The sequence below is a fragment of the Mobula birostris genome, chromosome 11 (assembly GCF_030028105.1).
Source record: "Mobula birostris isolate sMobBir1 chromosome 11, sMobBir1.hap1, whole genome shotgun sequence".
Lineage (NCBI taxonomy): Eukaryota > Metazoa > Chordata > Chondrichthyes > Myliobatiformes > Myliobatidae > Mobula > Mobula birostris.
Window position 1 is genome coordinate 17,159,353 of NC_092380.1, and position 21,400 is coordinate 17,180,752.

Genomic DNA, 21,400 nt, shown 5'->3' on the forward strand with positions numbered 1-21,400 from the left:
GGGAAGCATTTTAAAACCAGCAGAAAACAACTAAAAAGCAATTAGGAGAGAAATGATGAAAAAAAGTGAAAGGTAAAGGTAAGCTAGCCAAATATAAAAGACGATACCAGAAGGTTTTTTTTCTCTGATAAGTGAAAGAGATACAAGAATGGACATTGGACCATTGGAAGATGTCGCTGGAGAGACAGCGATGAGGGACAAAGAAATGGTGGATGAGCTGAATTAAGTATTTTGCATCAGTCTGCAATGCGAAAGACACCAGTAGCATGTCAGAAATTCAAGAATGGAGTCAGAAGTGAGTGTAGGTACTATTACTAAGAAGAAAGTGCTTGGAAAGCTGAAAGGTCTGACAGTAGATATGTCACCTGAACCAGATGTACTACACCCCACTGTTTTGTAAGGGGTAGCTGAAGAGATTGTGGCAGCATTAGTAATGATCATTCAAGAATCACTAGATTGTAAAATGATTCTGGAGGAATGCCAAATGTCACTCCACTCTGGGAGGGAGGCAAAAACAGGAAATTATAAGCCAGTTAGCTTGACTTAAGTGATTGGCAGGTAGTATTGAGGAAACAGGTATGGAGGAACTTGGATAGATAAGGAAAATGGGCGTAGACTTGGCAGATCAAATACAGAGTGGAGAAGTGTATGGTCCAGCAAATGAAGGAATAAAGGCATAGACTATTTCTAAAAGGGGAGTGAATTTAAAATTCAGAGGTGCAGGGTATTTGGGGGCCCTAGTGCAGGATTTCCGAAAGGTTAACTTGTAGTTTGAGTTGGTGGTAAGGAAGGCATTGATTAATAAAATGTTCCAAGTCATCGATCTTGTTAGATTCATTCACTACATTCTTAAATACTTCATCAATCTTAACCTGTCATTGAATGCCTGGAAACAGGCCTTGTGGCCCACTATCAATCACCATTTACATGTGAGATTCCCAGCCTGAGGACCATGGACCTCTCCATTAACGGTAAGGCTCCATGGCATTAAAAAAGTTGGGAACCCCTGACTTGCACTAGCCCTGTCTTCTCCTCACATTCCCCCAGATTCTTCCCCTTACCTACACATGGGGCAGCTTACAGTGGCTGATTACCTTACCAACCCCTCACATCTTTGGGGTGTGGGATAAAACCATAGCACCTAGGGGAACCCAGGGTGATTGTGTAAACTCCAGACAGACTGTGCCAGAGGTCAGGATCGAACCTGGGTATCTCTGCTGCTTTGGGACGTTTGATTAAAAATACTGATGCAAGAATTTATTTCTGTTTTTAGAAAACATTTCCTTCCCTCAGCAGGGCCTAATGAACAGCTTTAAGCACCGCCTCCAGTTTGTGTTGCTCTGATCTGTTGGGTTTTGTCGTCTCCATGTTTAGGCACAGGACGTGTACACAGGTCGTGTCCAACACGGCCTGCAGCTTGACACCAAGTTCACTGTCACTATCAACCCAAGCGGAGTGGTAATGCTCTACGTGTATCCAGAAGACCAGTTCAAACCAAACAGAAGGCCCAGAGACTACCCACTACTGCTGTGAAGGAGCCTCCACCACCATGGCAACAGAAGGCCCAGGGCCTGTACTTGGCCGCCATGAAACAGCATTAACCGCTGTTGAGATTCTGGCCTTTAACTCTTTGTGCATTTCATTGAAAATTGGGCATATTTTATGCTTAGGTGGGAAATTCTGAAGGGATTACTTATCCCATTGGCTCTTGATGGTCTATTTTTTAATGTAGTTTTCCTTCAATTATGGTGTTTCTGGTACTCTAAGGGTTAAACAGTCAGTATGGGTGTCTTGGCCATTGACTGTCCATTCTCTCAGGTAAAAGTGTGCAGCACTGTTGCAGGCTGTTCAGCCCAACATGGATCGGTCTCCAGACATAGACCTATAATAGGGCTCCTATCAAGCAGGCTGCTTCATCCTTCATCCTGGATGGTAGGTGAAGCATTTAACATGTTAAAATTGGGATGGAATGATATTTGTTCTTTAACAGCATGCAATTTATTAACAAGGATCTTCTGATCGCTCAAAACCAGATATCCTGATTCCACTGGAATATTATAGTCAGCCTGTGCCAACAGGACTGTACCTTTGAAAAACTAAGCCCCTCGAGTAGTGAAACTAAACTTGGAAATAGATTCCAGAGTACAGTAGCCTCATGGTCAAATTACTGGATTGGCAGCCAGACCTCTGGAACATTGAGCTTGAGCTATGAGTTAATATCCTACAGTGGCAGCTTGGGAACTTAAATTCAACAAAATAAATAAATATTGATTTTTACCATAAGAGATTCTGCAGATGCTGGAAATCAGAACAATACGCACAGAATACTGGAGGAACTCAGAGTGGTTAGGCAGAATCTATGGAGTTGACTTTTCAAGCTGAGGTCTTTCATCAGGATCCATTGGTTTTTGAATTAATATCATTGACAGTGACGGTAATGCCACTGAGCTGTTATACAAACCCACCTGGTACATTAGTGATGTCCAGAGAGGAAATCTGCTCTTCTTACCCGGCCCAGCCCGAGCTTGACACCTAAGTGGTTAACTCATAACCCCTCGGTTCAGGAGCACTTGGTGATGGGTAATAAATGGTGCTGTGTTTCCACACATCCACACCCCTGGAACAAATCAATAAAAACCAAGAAGTTTGCATTTCTAATAGTTAAAATGTGGCAGAGTGAAGCACTCCAGCCCTCAAGTACTCTGGGTGAGCATTCTCAGCACAGGAACAGCTAGTCTTGCTGGAGGCAGAGTCACCACTGGGTACGGTACCTCCCACCCGAACTCCTTTAACACTGTGCACAAAACCTTCACTTCATTCATGTAATTCTGGTTGCTCTTAAATGCAAGATGTTCATTACTCTGTGCCCATGTGCTTTCAAGTTCCACCATTCCACTTCTGTCTGGGGAAATTTAGTTCCTTCTGAGTTCCTCATTTTATTTTTGGTGTTTATAACCACCAATTTTGGATTCATCTTCCAATGTCTGCCTCTGAGACCTGCATACTTACAAATATTATGTCTCACCTTAGTTTATCTTTGCCAGAGAAGTTGGCCACGAACTTGGTCTACGATACTAGTTGTAGGCTCTCAGTTGAGCTGCCATTTTCCTTGTTGTTATTCCTGTATCTCCTCCTGTGCTCCTCTATCCACTTCAACCTAGTGGTTGGGACTGTGCTCCAGGATTTGGGATTTGTTGCTATCTTTTTATTTGCAATAGCTCCCCATGGTATTCGTGTTGTATTCAGAGAGCAGCTCTGGCCAGAGGCATTCCACTCCCAGGCCTTAACGTAGGTTCTGGAAATCTACACTGCTGCAATGGGGTGTTGGAAATCTTCACTGAGTGTGTGCATGATTCCCATCTGGTATTCTCACCGAGTTGGGAACAGCGTATTGGTCCAATGGTGCACTAAAGATTTGGGAAATCTCTGCTCCACATTAAAATTGACAGCTTATTAGACCCCCCCCATCCCCCATTCATCCATGTCACTTTATCTTGGGTTTAGCTACAGCTTTTCCTCTTCAGTATTTATTGCGGTAGAAGCTAGGCTGCATCGCATTTGTGAGACTGTGCTAGAGCCACCATTTTGGTTATGATCGTCATTCCCAAGGACATCAACACTTGGCATTACACAAGTGAATCCAAGCTCCTTGATTTCCATGGGAAAGGGCTGCTGATGGAGGGAGGATTGAACTTGCATACCCATGAAGCAAAGGCAATTTAGTGCAATGTAATGTTCAGAGAGGGCTTTTCTTTTTAACTTGTTCGCTTACAGGATTTCAGCATTGGCAATACTGGGAATTATCCAACCGTCAATACCCCTGAACTAAGGCCTGAGGTCAATTGTTTTGGTAGTCTGAGGTCACATGTAGGCTAGGGTTTTATACCTCTCTGGTTATTTCACATTGCCACTACAGAAACTAGCCATTTTAATTCTCCATTTATTTAATGACAGTTTAAACCCTTCCCTTCCCTCCCCAGCTAATGTGGTTGGATTCCAACTGGAGTCTCTAGATCAAAGTTCCAGACCTTGGCTGCTAGTCCAGGAATTTGAACAGTAACTGCATGATATTGATTCATCTGTTGGACAGTTGAGAAGTGGTGCCAATCTTTGGGATATTGTGAACCTTCTTGAATGAGCTGAGAAATACATTTACTGAAAGAATTTTGGATTTTTTTTTAACCTTGGGGAACTGCAGATGTCTCAGTTATTGAAAATATTTAAGGCTGGTGTTGATGGACTGAGAGACTTTCAAAGAATGGAGGGGTTCGGTGAGGAAAATATTGCGGAAGTTCAGCTGTGATTGTACTAAGTGGCAGTCAGCTGGGGCCTGAGTGATCTCCACCTGTTCTCGGTAGTTAACGTAGTGACCATAAGACAAAGGAGCAGAAGTAGGCCATTCGGCCCATCGAGTCTGCTCTGCCATTTTATCATGAGCTGATCCATTCTCCTATTTAGTCCCACTCCCCCTGCCTTCTCACCATAACCTTTGATGCCCTGGCTACTCAGATACCTATCAATCTCTGCCTTAAATACACCCAGTGACTTGGCCTCCACTGCCGCCCGTGGCAACAAATTCCACAGATTCACCATCCTCTGGCTAAAAAAATTTCTTTGCATTTCTGTTCTGAATGGGCGCCCTTGAATCCTTAAGTCATGCCCTCTCGTACTAGACTCCCCCATCATGGGAAACAACTTTGCCACATCCACTCTGTCCATGTTACCAGATTAGCGACTGGGGGCTTGGACTATTGATCCAGGTGTATAGAATCAGGCTCTTCAGCCAATCGTGCAAGATCCAATTTCACAGTGGCCACTGAAAACTTCAAGTAAGAAATAAACAGTAATTAAGGAAAACTCAAAACAGATGTTTGGAGTTAGTCATGATGGCCATAAAACTATTGAATTGTCATTTAATCCTCCAGATTCACTAATGAGCATTTGGGGAGGAAACCTATCTAGTCCTTACCTGGTTTGGTTTACATGCAACTGAAGAGCTATCAGTGTGCTTGGTCCTGAAGTACCTCCTCAGGTCAAAGACCTTTAAAGGTAGTGGTGTGGTAGCACAAGGAGAGTTTCTCTCTTCAGTTAAAGGGTGGTGGTTCTCATTCAGTGGGGGCATCACTGCTGTTATACCTCATCCATCCTGCACTGTCACAGCATCTGCAAGGGCAATGTGTTCATGGTGTCTGTGTGACAGAGCTAGTCTCCTGGTTGACTACAGGTAGATATGTGCACATTGTTCCAATTCCATTATTTGTTCAGTTCCCTTTTGCAAGTCCGCCTCCGCTGCCATTTCAGTGAATGTAAATCCAACCGTAATAACTGACCGTGAGTTTTCATTGCCTTTTGATCTTCTTGCCTTTCCTGTTGTCAAATTATCTTTAATCCCAAATTTCACACAATCAGCAGCTGAGACATGTTCATTTGTTAAATTGCACTTTTAAAACACTTACTAAGGCACTGAGATTGTTGTTCACGCCACCGTAAAGCTGCCGTGCTGTGAGGGTGGCGGAAGAATTAAATATGTATGGTGATTGATTGGGTGCTGAAAGATGTCTTCTTCAGCAAAAAAAATCTTACTGCTTTTTTTTAAATCAATACGTTGCTTCTGTGAATTTGTATTTTCTTAAAAAATAAAAATGTTACTATATGTTCTGCTGTCAAAGTGCTCTTTGAATGTGATGGGATTTAGTTACAAGGTGAGGAGGCGGTTATTTACAAATGATTATTTGTGGTGGTCCTACCCGCGCCGTTTCCTTCGCCTGTTGTGTGTAGCTCAACGCGGAACCCAGTGCGTGTGGAAAGCGTGCAGGGAGCCGGCGGGATTCAAACCCGGGACCGCTCCCACTCGCCGGTGCGGCTGGCACTATACTAGCAGCCGGCTATTTACAATATGAGGTACTTAACAACTTCTTCCTACGGCCGGTGGGAAATCACCGTAATCACTCTTTCACACAGAGGGTTGTGGTTCTGTGGAATGCTCTGCCCCAGAAGGCAGTGGAGGCCAATTCTCTGGATTTTTTCAAAAAAGAGATAGAGCTCTTAAAGATAGCGGAGTGAAGGGATATGGGGAGAAGGCAGGAAAAGGGTACTAATTGTAGATGATCAGCCATGATCACAGTGAATGGCGGTGCTGGATCGAAGGGCTGAATGGCCTACTCCTGCACCTATTGTCTATTGTAATCCTATACAGTACTCCAGACAATGGAGAGTCAGTCACTGAAGTTTTGTTTTAGGCAATTGAGGGTTATGGAAACTGACACAGAAGACGAGCTGAGATGATCATAGTCAATGGTTGAGCCCACTTGAGGGACCGGGTGGTCTACTCCTGCCCAGCTTAGGCGAGAGTGGACCTACAATCGCTGCCGAAACTCGGCAAGGAGTTTCCGAATGACAGCAAGACATCAGTTCTCCTGCGCTCGCAGGGGTTCCCAACCTTTCTAAAGCCATGGGCCAATACCATTAAGCAAGGGGTCCACGGAACGCGGGTTGGGGTCTACAGTTTAGTGTATTGCTTAACTAGCTCAGCAACATTTGACATCGCTGATCCGCCCGCCATAGGGTCTCGCCACTCAGCTGGTCAGAGCTGTCACTAGAAGCCAATCACAAAAAAGGTGAGGTTAGTATGCTATTAAATATCGGTGATGCTACTTGCGTGTAAATTGGCAATAGAATAAGCCATTCAAAGCCTTTTTCGTTTTCACTCAATGATTGGTGAATTGCTGGAAATATGCAAATGTCGAAATGAGCAAACAGTTTTGGAAATGGATAATATCAATTAAACTGAATGGTTTTTACGTAATGAGAAACAAGTGATGAGTTACTTCACGTCAACTATATAAAAAGTAGGATTTATGCTGGGCAATAATGTTCAATCACCTGGAGGTAAAAGACGGAAGGCCGATTAGAACAGTGTGTGGTACAAATGTAGAATTTGCTCTGCTACCAATTTATAAATCACGCAATTTTTGGGCTGGGGAGAAGGTGGGAGTTCCTTCTATCTCTCGTGATGGGGGGAGATCTTGACCCGTCTCCTTCATCCCCTTAGGGAGGAAATTATGGCGAATTCATAGCAGACATGTTTTATTGATCCTGCCAGAGATTGGTTTATGGCAAATTCTCCCCACCATCTAAGCAATGAAAATGCTGTAGATCTACTTTTCCCCAACTGATGGCCCATGATTCTACCCAGTTTGTTCCGTCCTGATCTTTGGTTGTCCATCGAAATCTGATGATGACGTCCACTCCTTTAACGGTGAGATCTTTGATGACTATACAGTCCTATCCTGGACCCACAAGCTCTATTGCAGGTGGGACATGTATATGTAGTGGTGGCAACCATGGCTGCATTTCTCCTGGCTCTCTTCTGGTTGCTCTTTCCATCTCCAGAATACGAACCCCATCCCTACACAGCTGTCGCCAAGTGATCTGAGATATCTACTGGTTCTGGTCAAGCTGGCGGAGTTGGGGATGAGGGGAAGTTAAAGGAGGGGCAGGATACAATTTTCGGAATCCAGGTGGTCAAAGGTCAGTGATCCTGGAGGTTGGGTTGGCAGGCACTGATCCCAAGGTCAGCAAATCCAGAGTTGGAGATCAACGTGCTTAAAAACCTGGGCCTCTGCAACTGGATCCTTGACTTCCTCACTGGGCGACCACAGTCTGTGCAGTGCGGACCAGAAATAACATCTCCTTCTCACTGACAATCAACACTGACGCACCTCAAGGATGCGTGCTTGGCCCACTGCTCTACTCTCTCTACACCCGTGAACGTGTGGCCAGGCACAGCTCAAACCCCATCTATAACTTTGCCGACGATACAGCTATTGTTGGCAGAAGTTCAGATGGTGATGAGAAGGTGTACAGGAGCGAGACGGACCATCTGGTTGAGTGGTGTGGAAACAACAACCCTGTACTCAACGCCTGTAAGACCAAGGAACTGATTGTGGACCTCAGGAAAGGTGGCCCCTCCTATTCACACCCACTGGATACGTGATGTGATGTCACGTTTAAATTTAGAGAAGATTGGATGTTCAAGTTTTTGAATCTAATCAAGACTTCCAAACATTGTGGGGATCTTTTCTGAATTATTTTCAAAATCTCTGATTTGCTGTTAAAGCACAGATGATGACTAAAAATCTTTTTTTTCTACTAGTCAGCTTCAGTCTTGGTAGTGGGTTAGATTTTTTTTAATATAATAAAATTATTATTTTTCAATGTTATGAACTAATTGACTTGTACGAATATAGGGTAAGGAGTCTATATGCGATTTAGTTTAATGTATTGACATATATATTTTTTTCCTGTACTCTGTATTCATATATAAAAATATTGGAAAAGGAAAGGAAAGGTAAGTTGAGGGAGCACATGCCTGTCCTCATTGAGGGATCAGAAGTGGGTAGGTTGAACTGTTTCAAGTTCCTGGATGTCAGCATTTCTGGGGATTTTTCCTGAGCACAACTTATTGATGGAGTTATGAGGTTCAAGTACATTTATGTATCAAAGTATGTATACATTATACAACTGAGATTTGTCTCCTTACAGGCAGCCACAAACCAAAGAAAGAGCAGGTTGATGGGAGTAGGCAGTTTAAATGGTTTCAGCATGAACTAAATGGGCCAAAGGACTTGCTCCTGGGCTGTACTTTTCTATGAGTCCAAACCTCAAAAGAACCCATTTAAAAAAAAGACCATCAAGCACCCAATGCACAAATCGTGCAAACAATAAAATTAAGCAAGTAGCCTCAGAACCAAAGTTCTACAAAGCCAGGCCTCAGTTCTTCGCAAAGCCAAATAAATGTTGTGAGACCGCAGATGCGAAGCCAGGCATCACTGCGTCCAGAGCAGGCCGCAACCTCAGTTCAGCACGGAGCTGAGTAAACGTCACGGAGCCGAGTAAACGTCACGGAGCCGTGCGCAGAACCCGCCCTCGCCTCGCGTCCAGTCCCGACACCCTGACCATTCAAACCTGGCCCGGCACTTAAATCTTATAAACATTGGGTTATTCCTCGCTCTCGGGCCCGCTCTGGGGCCTGAACCCCACTGCCATGATTCGGCCTGTACCTGACTTTTCAAATTTGGCCCGGCGCTTAAGTTGATCAGACTGGGACTTTCCTCACTGTCAGGGGTGTCACAACTCTGCTTTGACCACACCGCTGCCTTCACTTGGCTGGGCCATGCCTCGCCTGCACCAGCACCTCTGTTTTCCTCGACCATGCCTTGCATGGCAGGAGCTAGATTTCATTAGGGGTTTGAGGAGAATTGGTATGTCATCTCATAAATGTCTACAGACGTACCGTGGAGAGCATTCTAATTGGTTGCATCACCGTCTGGTATGGAGGGGCCACTGCACAGGACTGGGCAGCTTGCAGGAATAAGTGCCAGGAGGGAGATCAGTGGGGAGGGACAAACAGACACGGGAATTGCAAAGGGAGCAATCCCTGTGGAAAGCGGGGGTGGGTGGGTTCGATGGTAAGGATATGCTGAGTGGTAGGATCCCTTTGGAGATGGCGGAAGTTGCGGAGGGTGATGTGTTGGATGTGGAGGCTCATGAGCTGGTAGGTAAGGACAAGAGGAACTCTACCTCTGTTAAGGCGGCGGGAGGATGGGGTGAGCGCGGACGTCCGGGAAATGGAGGGGATGCGGGCATCGATGGTGGAGGGACGGAAATCCCATTCTTCGATGTCCTAGAGTGGAAAGCTGCATTCTGGGAAGAGATCCGGCGAAGGCAAAGGAACTGAGAAAAGGAAAAGCATTTCTTACAGGAGGGAGGGTGGGAAGGGGTAGAGTCAAGAGCTGGGAAAGGCTTAAACTGGGACTGGTTTACATAGCCAACAAAGAGGCAGACATAGCAAAAAACTGAAGATATTTATTTCAAGCAACACACATAAAAGTTGCTGGTGAATGCAGCAGGCTAGGCAGCATCTCTAGGAAGAGGTACAGTCGACGTTTCGGGCCGAGACCCTTTGTCAGGACTAACTGAAGGAAGAGCTAGTAAGAGATTTGAAAGTGGGAGGGGGAGGGGGAGATCCAAAATGATAGGAGAAGACAGGAGTGGGAGGGATGGAGCCAAGAGCTGGACAGGTGATTGGCAAAAGGGATATGAGAGGATCATGGGTCAGGAGGCCTAGGGAGAAAGAAAGGGGGGGGAACCCAGAGGATGGGCAAGGGATATAGTCAGAGGGACAGAGGGAGAAAAAGGAGAGAGAGAGAAAGAATGTGTGTATATAAATAAATAACGGATGGGGTACGAGGGGGAGGTGGGGCATTAGTGGAAGTTAGAGAAGTCAATGTTCGTGCCATCAGGTTGGAGGCTACCCAGACGGAATATAAGGTGTTGTTCCTCCAACCTGAGTGTGGCTTCATCTTTACAGTAGAGGAGGCCATGGATAGACATAACAGAATGGAAATGGGATGTGGAATTAAAATGTGTGGCCACTGGGAGATCCTGCTTTCTCTGGCGGACAGAGCGTAGGTGTTCAGCAAAACAATCTCCCAGTCTGCGTCGGGTCTCACCAATATATAGAAGGCCGCATTGGGAGCACCGGATGCAGTATATCACCCCAGCCGACTCACAGGTGAAGCATCGCCTCACCTGGAGGGACTGTCTGGGGCCCCGAATGGTGGTGAGGGAGGAAGTGTAAGGGCATGTGTAGCATTTGTTCCGCTTACAAGGATAGTGCCGGGAGGAAGATCGATGGGAAGGAACGGGGGGGACAAATGGACAAGGGAGTCTCGTAGGGAGCGATCCCTGTGGAAAGCAGAGAGAGAAACCCATGTGCACAGAGGGCGAATGTACAAACTGCCCTGGAATTAAACTCCAGTCTCCAACGCCCCAAGCTGCAATATCGCTGAGCAAACCGCTATGCTACTATGAAATCTCCTGATTAATACTCAGTTAAATCTCCACCACCAGCTCAGCAGTAATGTACAACATGTAACAGGGTTACTTACACGCCAAAGATGAAACTGTGGGAGTTGCAGTAAGGCCAAGGTTAACATAATGTCCAAGCAAGGATAAATTGCAGGCAGCTCAGGGAAACAAGGTTATTGAAGAGCAAATTTTCCCTTTGCATTAACAGGTTACCAGTGTCATTTTGAGATAAGAATTTAACAGAAGGATACAAAACACACACACACACACCAAATAAGGGACAATTCCTTTACTAACTTCAAAGTGTCATCGGTTGTCAGCTTGTAGTTTCCATTGACTTCTAACATCTCTATTCAGAATGGTAATTGAGCTCGTAAGGAATTCAAACATACAGAGTTTACCAAAAGGTCAATATCTGTAACTGATAAATACTACCTTTATACAAAATTGGTTTATTTGTTCGGACTTCGGAACAGTGTGGGTAATGGGGGCCACGCTGTTCTCCTTGTGCACAAGTAAAATAAAGTATGTTTGAGCAGTAAATGTTTGTGATTTGAATCTATTTGCTGGATTGTGTATGCGATAGAAGAAAGGCTAGGAAAGTGAATATTGAGAGCTACAATTGGGGATTCTGAGAAGTAGTTTGCATCAAATGTCAAAGATAATGTTTGCTGCAAGCTCACTGAATAATAGTGATTGCACAGGGAACTTTCACCAGTTTACCCTAATAATCTGGAATACTGTTTTTTTTACCATACACCTTGCTCTGTGTTAGGGTGTGTTTCTGCAGAACTGCACGCGGTTAAACGGAGCTATTTAGAGCAGAACCTGATCTCCTGGATGGGAACTGACCACTAGTTTACCTCACCACCGAACTCAAAGAGGGGAATTGCTTGTCTATCAGACTCAGCTAGTGGCAGCCTGTCTGAGACCGAGTGACAGACTGCACCCTAGGGGTCTTTGTGGAAGGGGGTACCCAATACAGAGAAGTACTTTCCATCAGAGAGCCAGAGGGACCACGGGCTAAAATGAAGCGACAATGACAGGACATGGCAAGAGAGATTTAAAAAAACTGGGGCCTGAGATTGTAGGGCAACACAGAAAAAAGGTCAATGATCTTGAGTTTGTTTAAATACAATGGTCACAGACACTAACTTGCACTGCTCACAACATGCTGGAGGAACTCAGCAGGTCAGGCAGCATCCGTGGAAATGATCAGTCAATGTTTCGGGCCGGAACCCTTTGTCAGGACTGAAGAGGGAAGGGGCAGAGGTCCTATAAAGAAGGTGGGGGAGGGTGGGAAGGAGAAGGCTGGTAGGTTCCAGGTGAAAAACCAGTAAGGGGAAAGATAAAGGGGTGGGGGAGGGGAAGCCTCCCACCCTCCCCCACCTTCTTTATAGGTCTTGAACACGGCGTTGAAAACCTCACCCTCCTTCGTACTGCCCTTTGTTCAAGCCTGGGAACCAAGGTCACCAGGCAGACCAGGACGAGATAAAGATGCAATAAAGGATTCTGGAGCCACACTGACAATTGGACAGTATTTTACTAATTCCCAAGTAACGTTATTTAATTGGCTATTAATACCTGAAATATATATTATGATTGGTACTTAAATACGCAAATGATAGCATTATATGTGTATTAAAATGGCATTTCTTTGCTGAAACTTCAGAGTAGTTTGGTGACAGAGGCCATGCTGTTTTCCCTGTGCACGAGTAGATGAAGTGCGGTTGAGGGACGAGTGTGAGTTGTCAGAGTCTAGTTATCTGGTGACGACTCTGCTAGCGGCAGGGGTACAGCCGGAGTAAGGGGTGCGTACAAGCAGAGGCATTCACTAAAGGTCTGACATTTGGGTGCTCAGTTACCATCGTAACTCAGTGCTTAGACTTCCATTTGACATTTCATTGACTGCGTGCGCAGCCCTCTGGTGAAAATGATACCATATCCGTTACATAGGGGCCGTGGACAATTCTGATTTGTTGGAGACGGACATGAAAGCACAGAGGAACATCTGGAGAAATTTCTGAAATGCCCGTTCGCTGCTGTCATTACTGGGCGATAGTGAATCTTCTGGAGGGAAGGCCTCAAAATCCCTGGCTTTGCCTGCTGTTGGAGACCGAGATTGAGGTCGAAACGTTCGGACAGAGATGGCGCTCAGTACTCAGTGTCGGAGAGCTGATCGGAGGCTCAAAGTTTTCGGGTGACTCAGAGTCGGACTGTGGTCGGCATGGCAGGGAGAGTTTTTCTTCCTTCTCCCGTCTGCGTGAGATGTGGGACATTTGAGAGACTTTGAAATTTTTACTGTGCTCATGGACTTCATCAAGTTATGGTATTGTTACACTGTTGTAACTATATGTTATAATTATGTGGTTTTGTTAGTTTTTTCAGTCTTGGTCTGTCCTGTGTTTTGTGATATCACACCAGAGGAAATATTGTATCATTTCTTAATGCATGCATTACTAAATGACAATAAAAGAGGACTGCGTGTCTTCGTAATCTAAATTAAACCTGTTCTTTAAAGGTTTGTTGGAATTGCATTTGGTTTACTATTGTCATGTGTACTGAGGCACAGTGAAAAACTTGTCTTGGAGACTTCATACATAAGACAAAGGAGCAGAAGTCGGCCATTCGGCCCATCGAGTCTGCTCCGCCATTTTATCATGAGCTAATCCAGTCCCCCATTTAGTCCCACTCCCCTGCCTTCTCACCATAACCTTTGATGCCCTGGCTACTCAGATACCTATCAATATCTGCCTTAAATACACACAATGACTTGGCCTCCACTGCTGCCCGTGGCAACAAATTCCATAGATTCGCCACCCTCTTGGCTACAGATCAGATTATTGCACGGTGCGTTGAGGTAGTACAAGGTAAACCAATAACAACGCAGAATAAAGTGTAACAGCTACAGGGAAAGTGCTGTGCAGGTAAATGATAAAGTGTGAGATTATAATTGTGGCAAAAGTCACAGAAGTGGCCATGAATTGTGGTCACAGAGGGAGAGAGAGGGGGAAGATAGAAGGGGAGGGGAAGAGAGAGGTGTTGGGGAGAGGGGTAGCGAGAAGGGGAGAGAGGCAGAAAGAGAGACATGGGAGGGAGGGGGAAGATACAAGGGGAGGGGAGACAGGGAGAGGATAGAGGCGGAGACAGTGTAGAGAGAGGGGGAAGGAGAGAGGGGTGGGGAGGATGGAGGGGGAGAGGGAAGAAAGTATATTCAGCATGGAAAGAGGCTCTTCAGCCCATAAATTCATACCATTTACACTAATCTGAAATTGATCACCCCATTTTTTATTAGGATCCTAGATTTATACAAAACATGCACTTAGACCTAATTCATTCATACCCACCAGGATACATACCTGAGGTTTGTCTCCATTTAGCTTACATGCCCTTAACTCTTTCCTATCCATGTATTTGGGTAACTGTACCCACCTCTGTTAGTTCTTCTGACAGCTCGTTCTGTATGCCCACTGTCTTTGTGAAAAAGTTGCTCCTCAGATCCCCTTTAAACATTATCCCTCACACCTTAAACCTGTGTCCTCTACTCTTAGACTCCTCCACTGTGACTGCTACCTTTTGTAATGTCAAAACATGAAACTAATTAAAATGAAAAGACAGAGTGTCTGAAACGAGAGTCTTAGTTTGTTCTTTACTTTGAACGAGGCACGTACTTTTCATTGGTACATCGAACATTGAGCAGTACAAGACAAGCCATTTGGCCCACAATGTCATGCTGAACCAGTTAAAAAGCAAATCAAAAACATCCAAACACTAATCCCCCCTACCTACACCATGTCCATATCCCTCCATCTTCCTCACATCCATGTGTCTATCCAAATGTCTCTAATGAATTTGCTCTACCACCACACATGTGCAATTCAGTTATTGATACATATTACTTGTAATGAATTATTTAAACAAAAATGTTTAAGCAACAACTTATTTACAAGATTGCTCAAATATTATTGAAATATTAAATACACAACACTCCTAACACAAGAGGATAGATAAGATAGCAGATTGTTTGTAGATAAGATATAGAGGCAGGAACGTTGTTTCCGCTGTTAGGAGAGACTAGAGCTGGGGACATAACCTCAAGATTCGGGGGAGTAGGTTTAGGACGGAGATGAGGAGGAACTGCTTTTCCCAGAGAGTGGTGAATCTGTGGAATTCTCTGCCCGATGAAGCAACGGAGGCTACCTCAGTAAATATATTTAAGACCAGGTTGGATAGGTTTTTGCATAGCAAGGGAATTAATGGTTATGGGGAAAGGCTGGTAGGTGGAGATGAGTCCATGGCCAGATCAACCATGATCTTATTGAGTGGCGGGGCAGGCTCGATGGGCCAGATGGCCGACTCCTGCTCTTATTTCTTATGTTCTCCCTGCTTAAACGCCAAATCTATAGAGAATACATTTCAACTGTATGCACAGTGTATTGTATAATACAAATACTATATACAGACATCCACAGCAGAGTACTGTAAATTATAATTTGTCCCAGTCAGGCCTAAAGATTTAATCTCTGTGGCGGCTGTCTTACTCTTGTGGGATAAAGTCTTTCTTGACCCTCTGTTTGGCAGGAGAGACTTGTGACTGTGAAACAGTTTCAGGTTCTGGGGCCGCCTCCCCGGTGGATGTAGGAGTTGACGCTGGTGCTACAGGAAGTGTTTCTGACCGTTCTGGCCACCTTTCTTCTTCCTCTTTCTTCTCCTACGTCGTGCATCTTGATCCGTTTAGATCACTGGAGGATTTTCTTGTCTGAACCTATTTGCTTCATCACAATCCCTCATGAGTTTATAAGCTCACTGCCCCACCCAGCTGCCTACTCTCCACATTGCCACCAACCCCCCCCAGGTTCTACACACTGGGAGAAATTTACAATTACAAATGGATTGCATTAAACCTGCCTAGAGTGGGGAACAAGGACTGATCACAGCTGCTGTGCGTGCTGTGGAACTGGAGTCTGTTCCACTTGGTGTGGGTGCTGATAAGCGGAGAGTGGAGATTCACCCCTTCACCCCGCCATCAGGATCCAAGTTTGCAACAATGGCCCGTCTAATGTCCCTCTGGCTGGGGTTTCCTTCAGGGAATGGGTGCCCCTGATTCCCAGAGATCCTCCATTTTCTTCCCTGGTTGTCTACCTCCACCTACCACTCACCTGCCTCAACCTCCCAGCTGCAGCTCTCCTCCCTTCCCCCTACCCTCCCCTCCCCACCCAGCTCTCCTCCTCCCCACCCAGCTCTCCTCCCCTCCCCCTCCCCTCCCCTCTCCACCCAGCTCTCCTCCTCCTCCCCACCCAGCTCTCCTCCCCACCCAGCTCTCCTCCCCTCCCCTCCCTTCCCCCTCCCCACCCAGCTCTCCTCCTCCTCCCCACCCAGCTCTCCTCCCCTCCCCTCCCCACCCAACTCTTCTCCTCTCCCCTCCCCCTCCCCACCCAGCTCTCCTCCCCTCCCCACCCCTCCCCTCCCCTCCCCACCCAGCTCTCCTCCCCTCTCCTCCCCACCCAGCTCTCCTCCCCTCCCCTCCCTTCCCCCTCCCCACCCAGATCTCCTCCCCTTCCCACCCCACCCAGCTCTCCTCCTCTCCCCTCCCCTCCCCACCCAGCTCTCCTCCCCTCCCCTCCCCACCCAGTTCTCCTCCCCTCCCCTCCCCCTCCCCACCCAGTTCTCCTCCCCTCCCCTCCCCACCCAGCTGCAGCTCCCCTCCCCTCCCCTCCCCACCCAGCTCTCCTCCCCTCCCCCTCCCCTCCTCTCGCCCTCCCCACCCAGCTCTACCTGCCTGCCTTCCCTCACTCCACCCATCACCAATAGTCCCTCTCGCTCTCTCTATACTGGCCATCCCCCCTACCCCGCACCCCACCGCTCTCAGTCCTGTCACGGGGGTTCTTGATCCAAGAGGTTGGGAGTTTTTTCCCTCCCTCAGATGTGGCCCCACAGCAGGCTGTGAGCTGCTCCAGATTCCAGTGGGACGCCTTCACGTTAATCCCGCCGCCGTCCTTTGGCACAGGGCCGCGGGAGAGGGGTCGTACCTTTGCTTCAGCCGGCTGGTCATGAGGCTCGGGACGCTCTGCATGGGCGACCGTGCCTCCCTCAGTCCCATCCCTCCGTCCCTCCAGTCCCACCCCTCCGTCCAGTCCCATCCCTCCCTCCCTCCAGTCCCACCCCTCCCTCCCTCCAGTCCCACCCCTCCCTCCGTCCAGTCCCATCCCTCCCTCCAGTCCCATCCCTCCCTCCGTCCAGTCCCATCCCTCCGTCCAGTCTCATCCCTTCGTCCAGTCCCACCCCTCCCTCCCTCCAGTCCCACCCCTCCGTCCAGTCCCATCCCTCCCTCCGTCCAGTCCCATCCCTCCGTCCAGTCTCACCCCTTCGTCCAGTCCCATCCCTCCGTCCCTCCAGTCCCACCCCTCCGTCCAGTCCCACCCCTCCCTCCCTCCAGTCCCACCCCTCCGTCCAGTCCCACCCCTCCGTCCCTCCAGTCCCATCCCTCCGTCCAGTCCCACCCCTCCCTCCCTCCAGTCCCACCCCTCCGTCCAGTCCCATCCCTCCGTCCAGTCCCACCCCTCCGTCCAGTCTCACCCCTTCGTCCAGTCCCATCCCTCCGTCCCTCCAGTCCCACCCCTCCCTCCCTCCAGTCCCACCCCTCCGTCCAGTCCCATCCCTCCCTCCGTCCAGTCCCATCCCTCCGTCCAGTCTCACCCCTTCGTCCAGTCCCATCCCTCCGTCCCTCCAGTCCCATCCCTCCGTCCAGTCCCACCCCTCCCTCCCTCCAGTCCCACCCCTCCGTCCAGTCCCACCCCTCCCTCCCTCCAGTCCCACCCCTCCGTCCAGTCCCATCCCTCCCTCCGTCCAGTCCCATCCCTCCGTCCAGTTTCACCCCTTCGTCCAGTCCCATCCCTCCGTCCCTCCAGTCCCACCCCTCCGTCCAGTCCCACCCCTCCCTCCAGTCCCACCCCTCCATCCAGTCCCACCCCTCCCTCCAGTCCCACCCCTCCGTCCAGTCCCACCCCTCCGTCCCTCCAGTCCCACCCCTCCCTCCCTCCAGTCCCATCCCTCCGTCCAGTCCCATCCCTCCGTCCCTCCAGTCCCACCCCTCCGTCCAGTCCCACCCCTCCCTCCAGTCCCACCCCTCCGTCCAGTCCCACCCCTCCGTCCAGTCCCATCCCTCCGTCCCTCCAGTCCCACCCCTCCCTCCCTCCAGTCCCATCCCTCCGTCCAATGGTGAGAAACCCATCCTCAGGACCGATCTCCGTCATAGCAGCCGCACAGCTGTGGGATGGGGTGCCGTGCCTGTCGAGGGTAGCCCAGGCTCATGGGCAGTGTGGGGCATGAAATGCAGCCGGGATGGCCTGAGGAGGAAGGCGCCACGTGGGTCGCCCAGGTACCAGCCACTGACCTACGGAGTCGCGGGGGAGCGGTGTGATCAGAGAGCCCTCACCGTTCCTGGGCAAAGCTCCCAATCCCGACATTCCGGGACCCTTCCTATTCTCTACTCCAGCAGCGTGAAACCAGAGAACTGTTACAGCACTGGAGGAAGCCATTCAGCCCGTTGTGTAAATGCTAGCACCTAGCAGAGCAATCCCGTCCACTCAATCATCCTGGAGGCAGCAGAGACTGCAGATGCCAGAGTCTGAAACAACAAACGATCTGCCGGAGGGAGTCAGCAGGCCAGGCAGCATCTGTGGAGGGAAATGAACTGTCAATGTTTTGGGCTGACACCCTTTATCAGGACAGAGAGATAGTGGGGAGATGGTCGTGTACAGAGGTGAGGGGAAGGGAATGGGAATCAGAATCAGGTTTATTATCACTAAAAAATGACTTTCAATATACCATCACCTCAAAACTAATCAAAAGCTTCAAATCCTTGGGCTCAGTATCTCCTTGTGCAACTGGATCCTCAATTTCCTTACTTGCAGACCACAGTTAAATCAGATTTTCAACCAGATCTCCTCCATGATCTCCATCAGCACAGGTGCACCACAAGGCTGTGTGCTTAGTCCCCAGCTCTACTCGCCTTACACTTACGACTGCGAGGCTAGGCACAGCTCCAATGCCATATTTAAATTTGCTGACCACACCACTGTCGTTGACCAAATCAAAGGTGGTGACAAGTCAGCGTGTAGGAGGGAGATTGGAAATTTGGCTGGATGATGCCACAACAACAATCTCTCACTCAATGTCAGCAAAACCAAGGAGCTGATTATCGACTTCAAGAGGAGGAAATGGTGAGCCAGTCCTCATCAGAGGATCAAAGGTGGAAAGCGAAAGCAACTTTAAGTACCTCGGTGTTATCATTTGAGAGGATCTGTTCTGGGCCCAGCACGTAAGTGCCATTACGAAGAAAGCACAACAGTGTTTCTATTTTATTAGAAGTTTACAACCATTCAACATGACATCTAAAACTTTGACAAACTTATATAGATGTGTGGTGGAGAGTATATTAACATCATGGCCTGGTGTGGAAACACCATCGCCCTTGAATGGAAGATCTTACACAAAGTAGTGGATCCAACCCAGTCCATCTCCCCACCAGTGAGCACGTCTACGGAGAGCACTGTTCCAGGAAAGCTGCGTCCATCACGAAGGACCCCCACATCCAGGACATGCTCTCTTCTCGCTGCTGCCATCAGGAAGAAGGTACAGGAGCCTCAGGACTGGCACCACCAGGTTCAGGAATAGTTATTACCCCTCAACCATCAGGCTCTTGAACTGGAGGAGATAACTTCACTCAAGTTCACTTGCCTCATCACTGAACTGTTCCCACTGAACTCAACTCACAGAACTAGACTCACTTGCAAAGACTCTTCTTAAGTTCTCAATATTATTGTATAGTTATTTATTTTTTTCTCTTTTGTTCTGTATTTGCTGTTTGTTGATTTTTTTTTTACACATTGTTGTCTGCCCAGTGGTGTTGTCTTACTGATCCTACTGTATTTCTTGTGTTTATTATGATAGCCCACACGAAATTAATCTCAGGATTACATTTGGTGACGTAAACCCATAAAATATGGGAACAGAATCAGGCCATTTGGCCCATCGACTCTGCTTCACCATTTCGTCATGGCTGATCCATTTCCCTCTCAGGCCCAGTCTCCTGCCTTCTCCCCATATCCCTTTATGCCTTGACAAATCAAGAACCTATCAACCTCTGCTTTAAATATACCCAATGACTTGTCTTGCTCAGCCGCCTGTGGCGATGAATTCCCTTCATTCACTACTCTCTGGTTATAGAAATTCCTGCTCATCCCCATTATAAATGGTCATCCCTCTGTCACCTCTGGTCTTAGACTTCCCCACCATAGGAAACACCCTCTCCACATTCACTCTATCAAGGCCTTTCAATATTCCACAGCTTTCAAAGTGATTTCCCCCTTCATTCATCTAAATTCCAGTGAGAAAAGGCCCAGGACCATCAAACACTCCTCAAATGACAAGCCTTTCATTTCCAGAATCACTTTTGTGAACCTCCTTTGAAGCCTTTCCAAAGTCAGCACATCCTTTCTTAGATATTCTCAATACTCCAAGTGAAGCCTCACCAGTGCCTTGTAAAGCCTCAACATTACATCCTTGCTTTTGTATTCTAGTCCTCTCGAAATGAATGCTAATATTGCATTTGCCTTCCTCACCAATGACTCAACCTGCAAATTAATCTTTAGGAAATCCTGCACAAGGAACCCCAAGTCCCTTTGCAACTCAGACTTTTAAAATTTTCTCTTCATTTTGAAAATAGTCTGCAGTTTTATTTTTTCTACCAAAGTGCATGACCATACACTTCCCAACACTGTATTCCATCTGCCATTTCTTTGCCAATTCTCCGAATCTGTCTAAGTCCTTCTGTAGCCTCTCTGCTTCCTCACAATTACCTGCCCTTCCAACTATCTTCATAATGTCTGCAAGCTTGGCCACAAAGCAATCAATTCTATCATCCAAATCATTGACATATAATACAAAGAAGTAGTCCCAACACCAGTCCCTGAAGAACACAACTAGTCACCAGCAGCCAACCAGAGAAGAATCCTTTTTTTCCAACTTTTTGCCTCTTACCAATCAGCCAATGTTCTAACCACGCTGGTACCTTTCCTGTAGTACCATGGGCTCTTAACTTGTTATGCAGTCTCATGTGAGGCACCTTGTCAAAGGCCTTCTGAAAATCGAAGTACACAACATCAACCGATTCTCCTTTGTCTACCCTACTTGTTATTTTTTCAAGGAATTCTGATGGATGTAGCAGACAAGAATTTCCCTTGAGGAAACCATGCTGACTATGGCCTATTTTATCATGTGCTTCCAAGTACTCCAAAACAACATCCTTAACAATCAACTCCAACATCTTCTCAAATATTGAAGTCAGACTAACTGGCCTGTAATTTATTTTTTCTGCCTTTATCCCTTCTTGAGGAGTGGAGTGACAGTTGAAATTTTCCAGTCCTCCAGAACCATGCCAGAATCCATTGATTCTTGAAAGATCATTACTAATGCCTCCACTATCTCTTCAGCTACCTCTTTGAGAACTCTGGGATGTAGCAAATCT

The 21,400-nt window shown here is 47.4% G+C and overlaps 1 protein-coding gene across 3 annotated transcripts in view; it reads left to right on the forward strand.

Annotated features, from left to right (window-relative positions):
- The window catches only part of naga (N-acetylgalactosaminidase, alpha), a 45,048-nt gene extending 39,395 nt beyond the window's left edge, over nucleotides 1–5,653 (forward strand). For all 3 annotated transcript variants that reach the window (XM_072271771.1, XM_072271772.1, XM_072271773.1), the window contains exon 9: nucleotides 1,375–5,653. In XM_072271771.1, the coding sequence (XP_072127872.1) occupies nucleotides 1,375–1,533 (159 nt within the window). In that variant the 3' untranslated portion in view covers nucleotides 1,534–5,653. The remainder of the gene's footprint in view (nucleotides 1–1,374) is intronic.
- The last annotated feature ends 15,747 nt before the right edge of the window (nucleotides 5,654–21,400 follow it).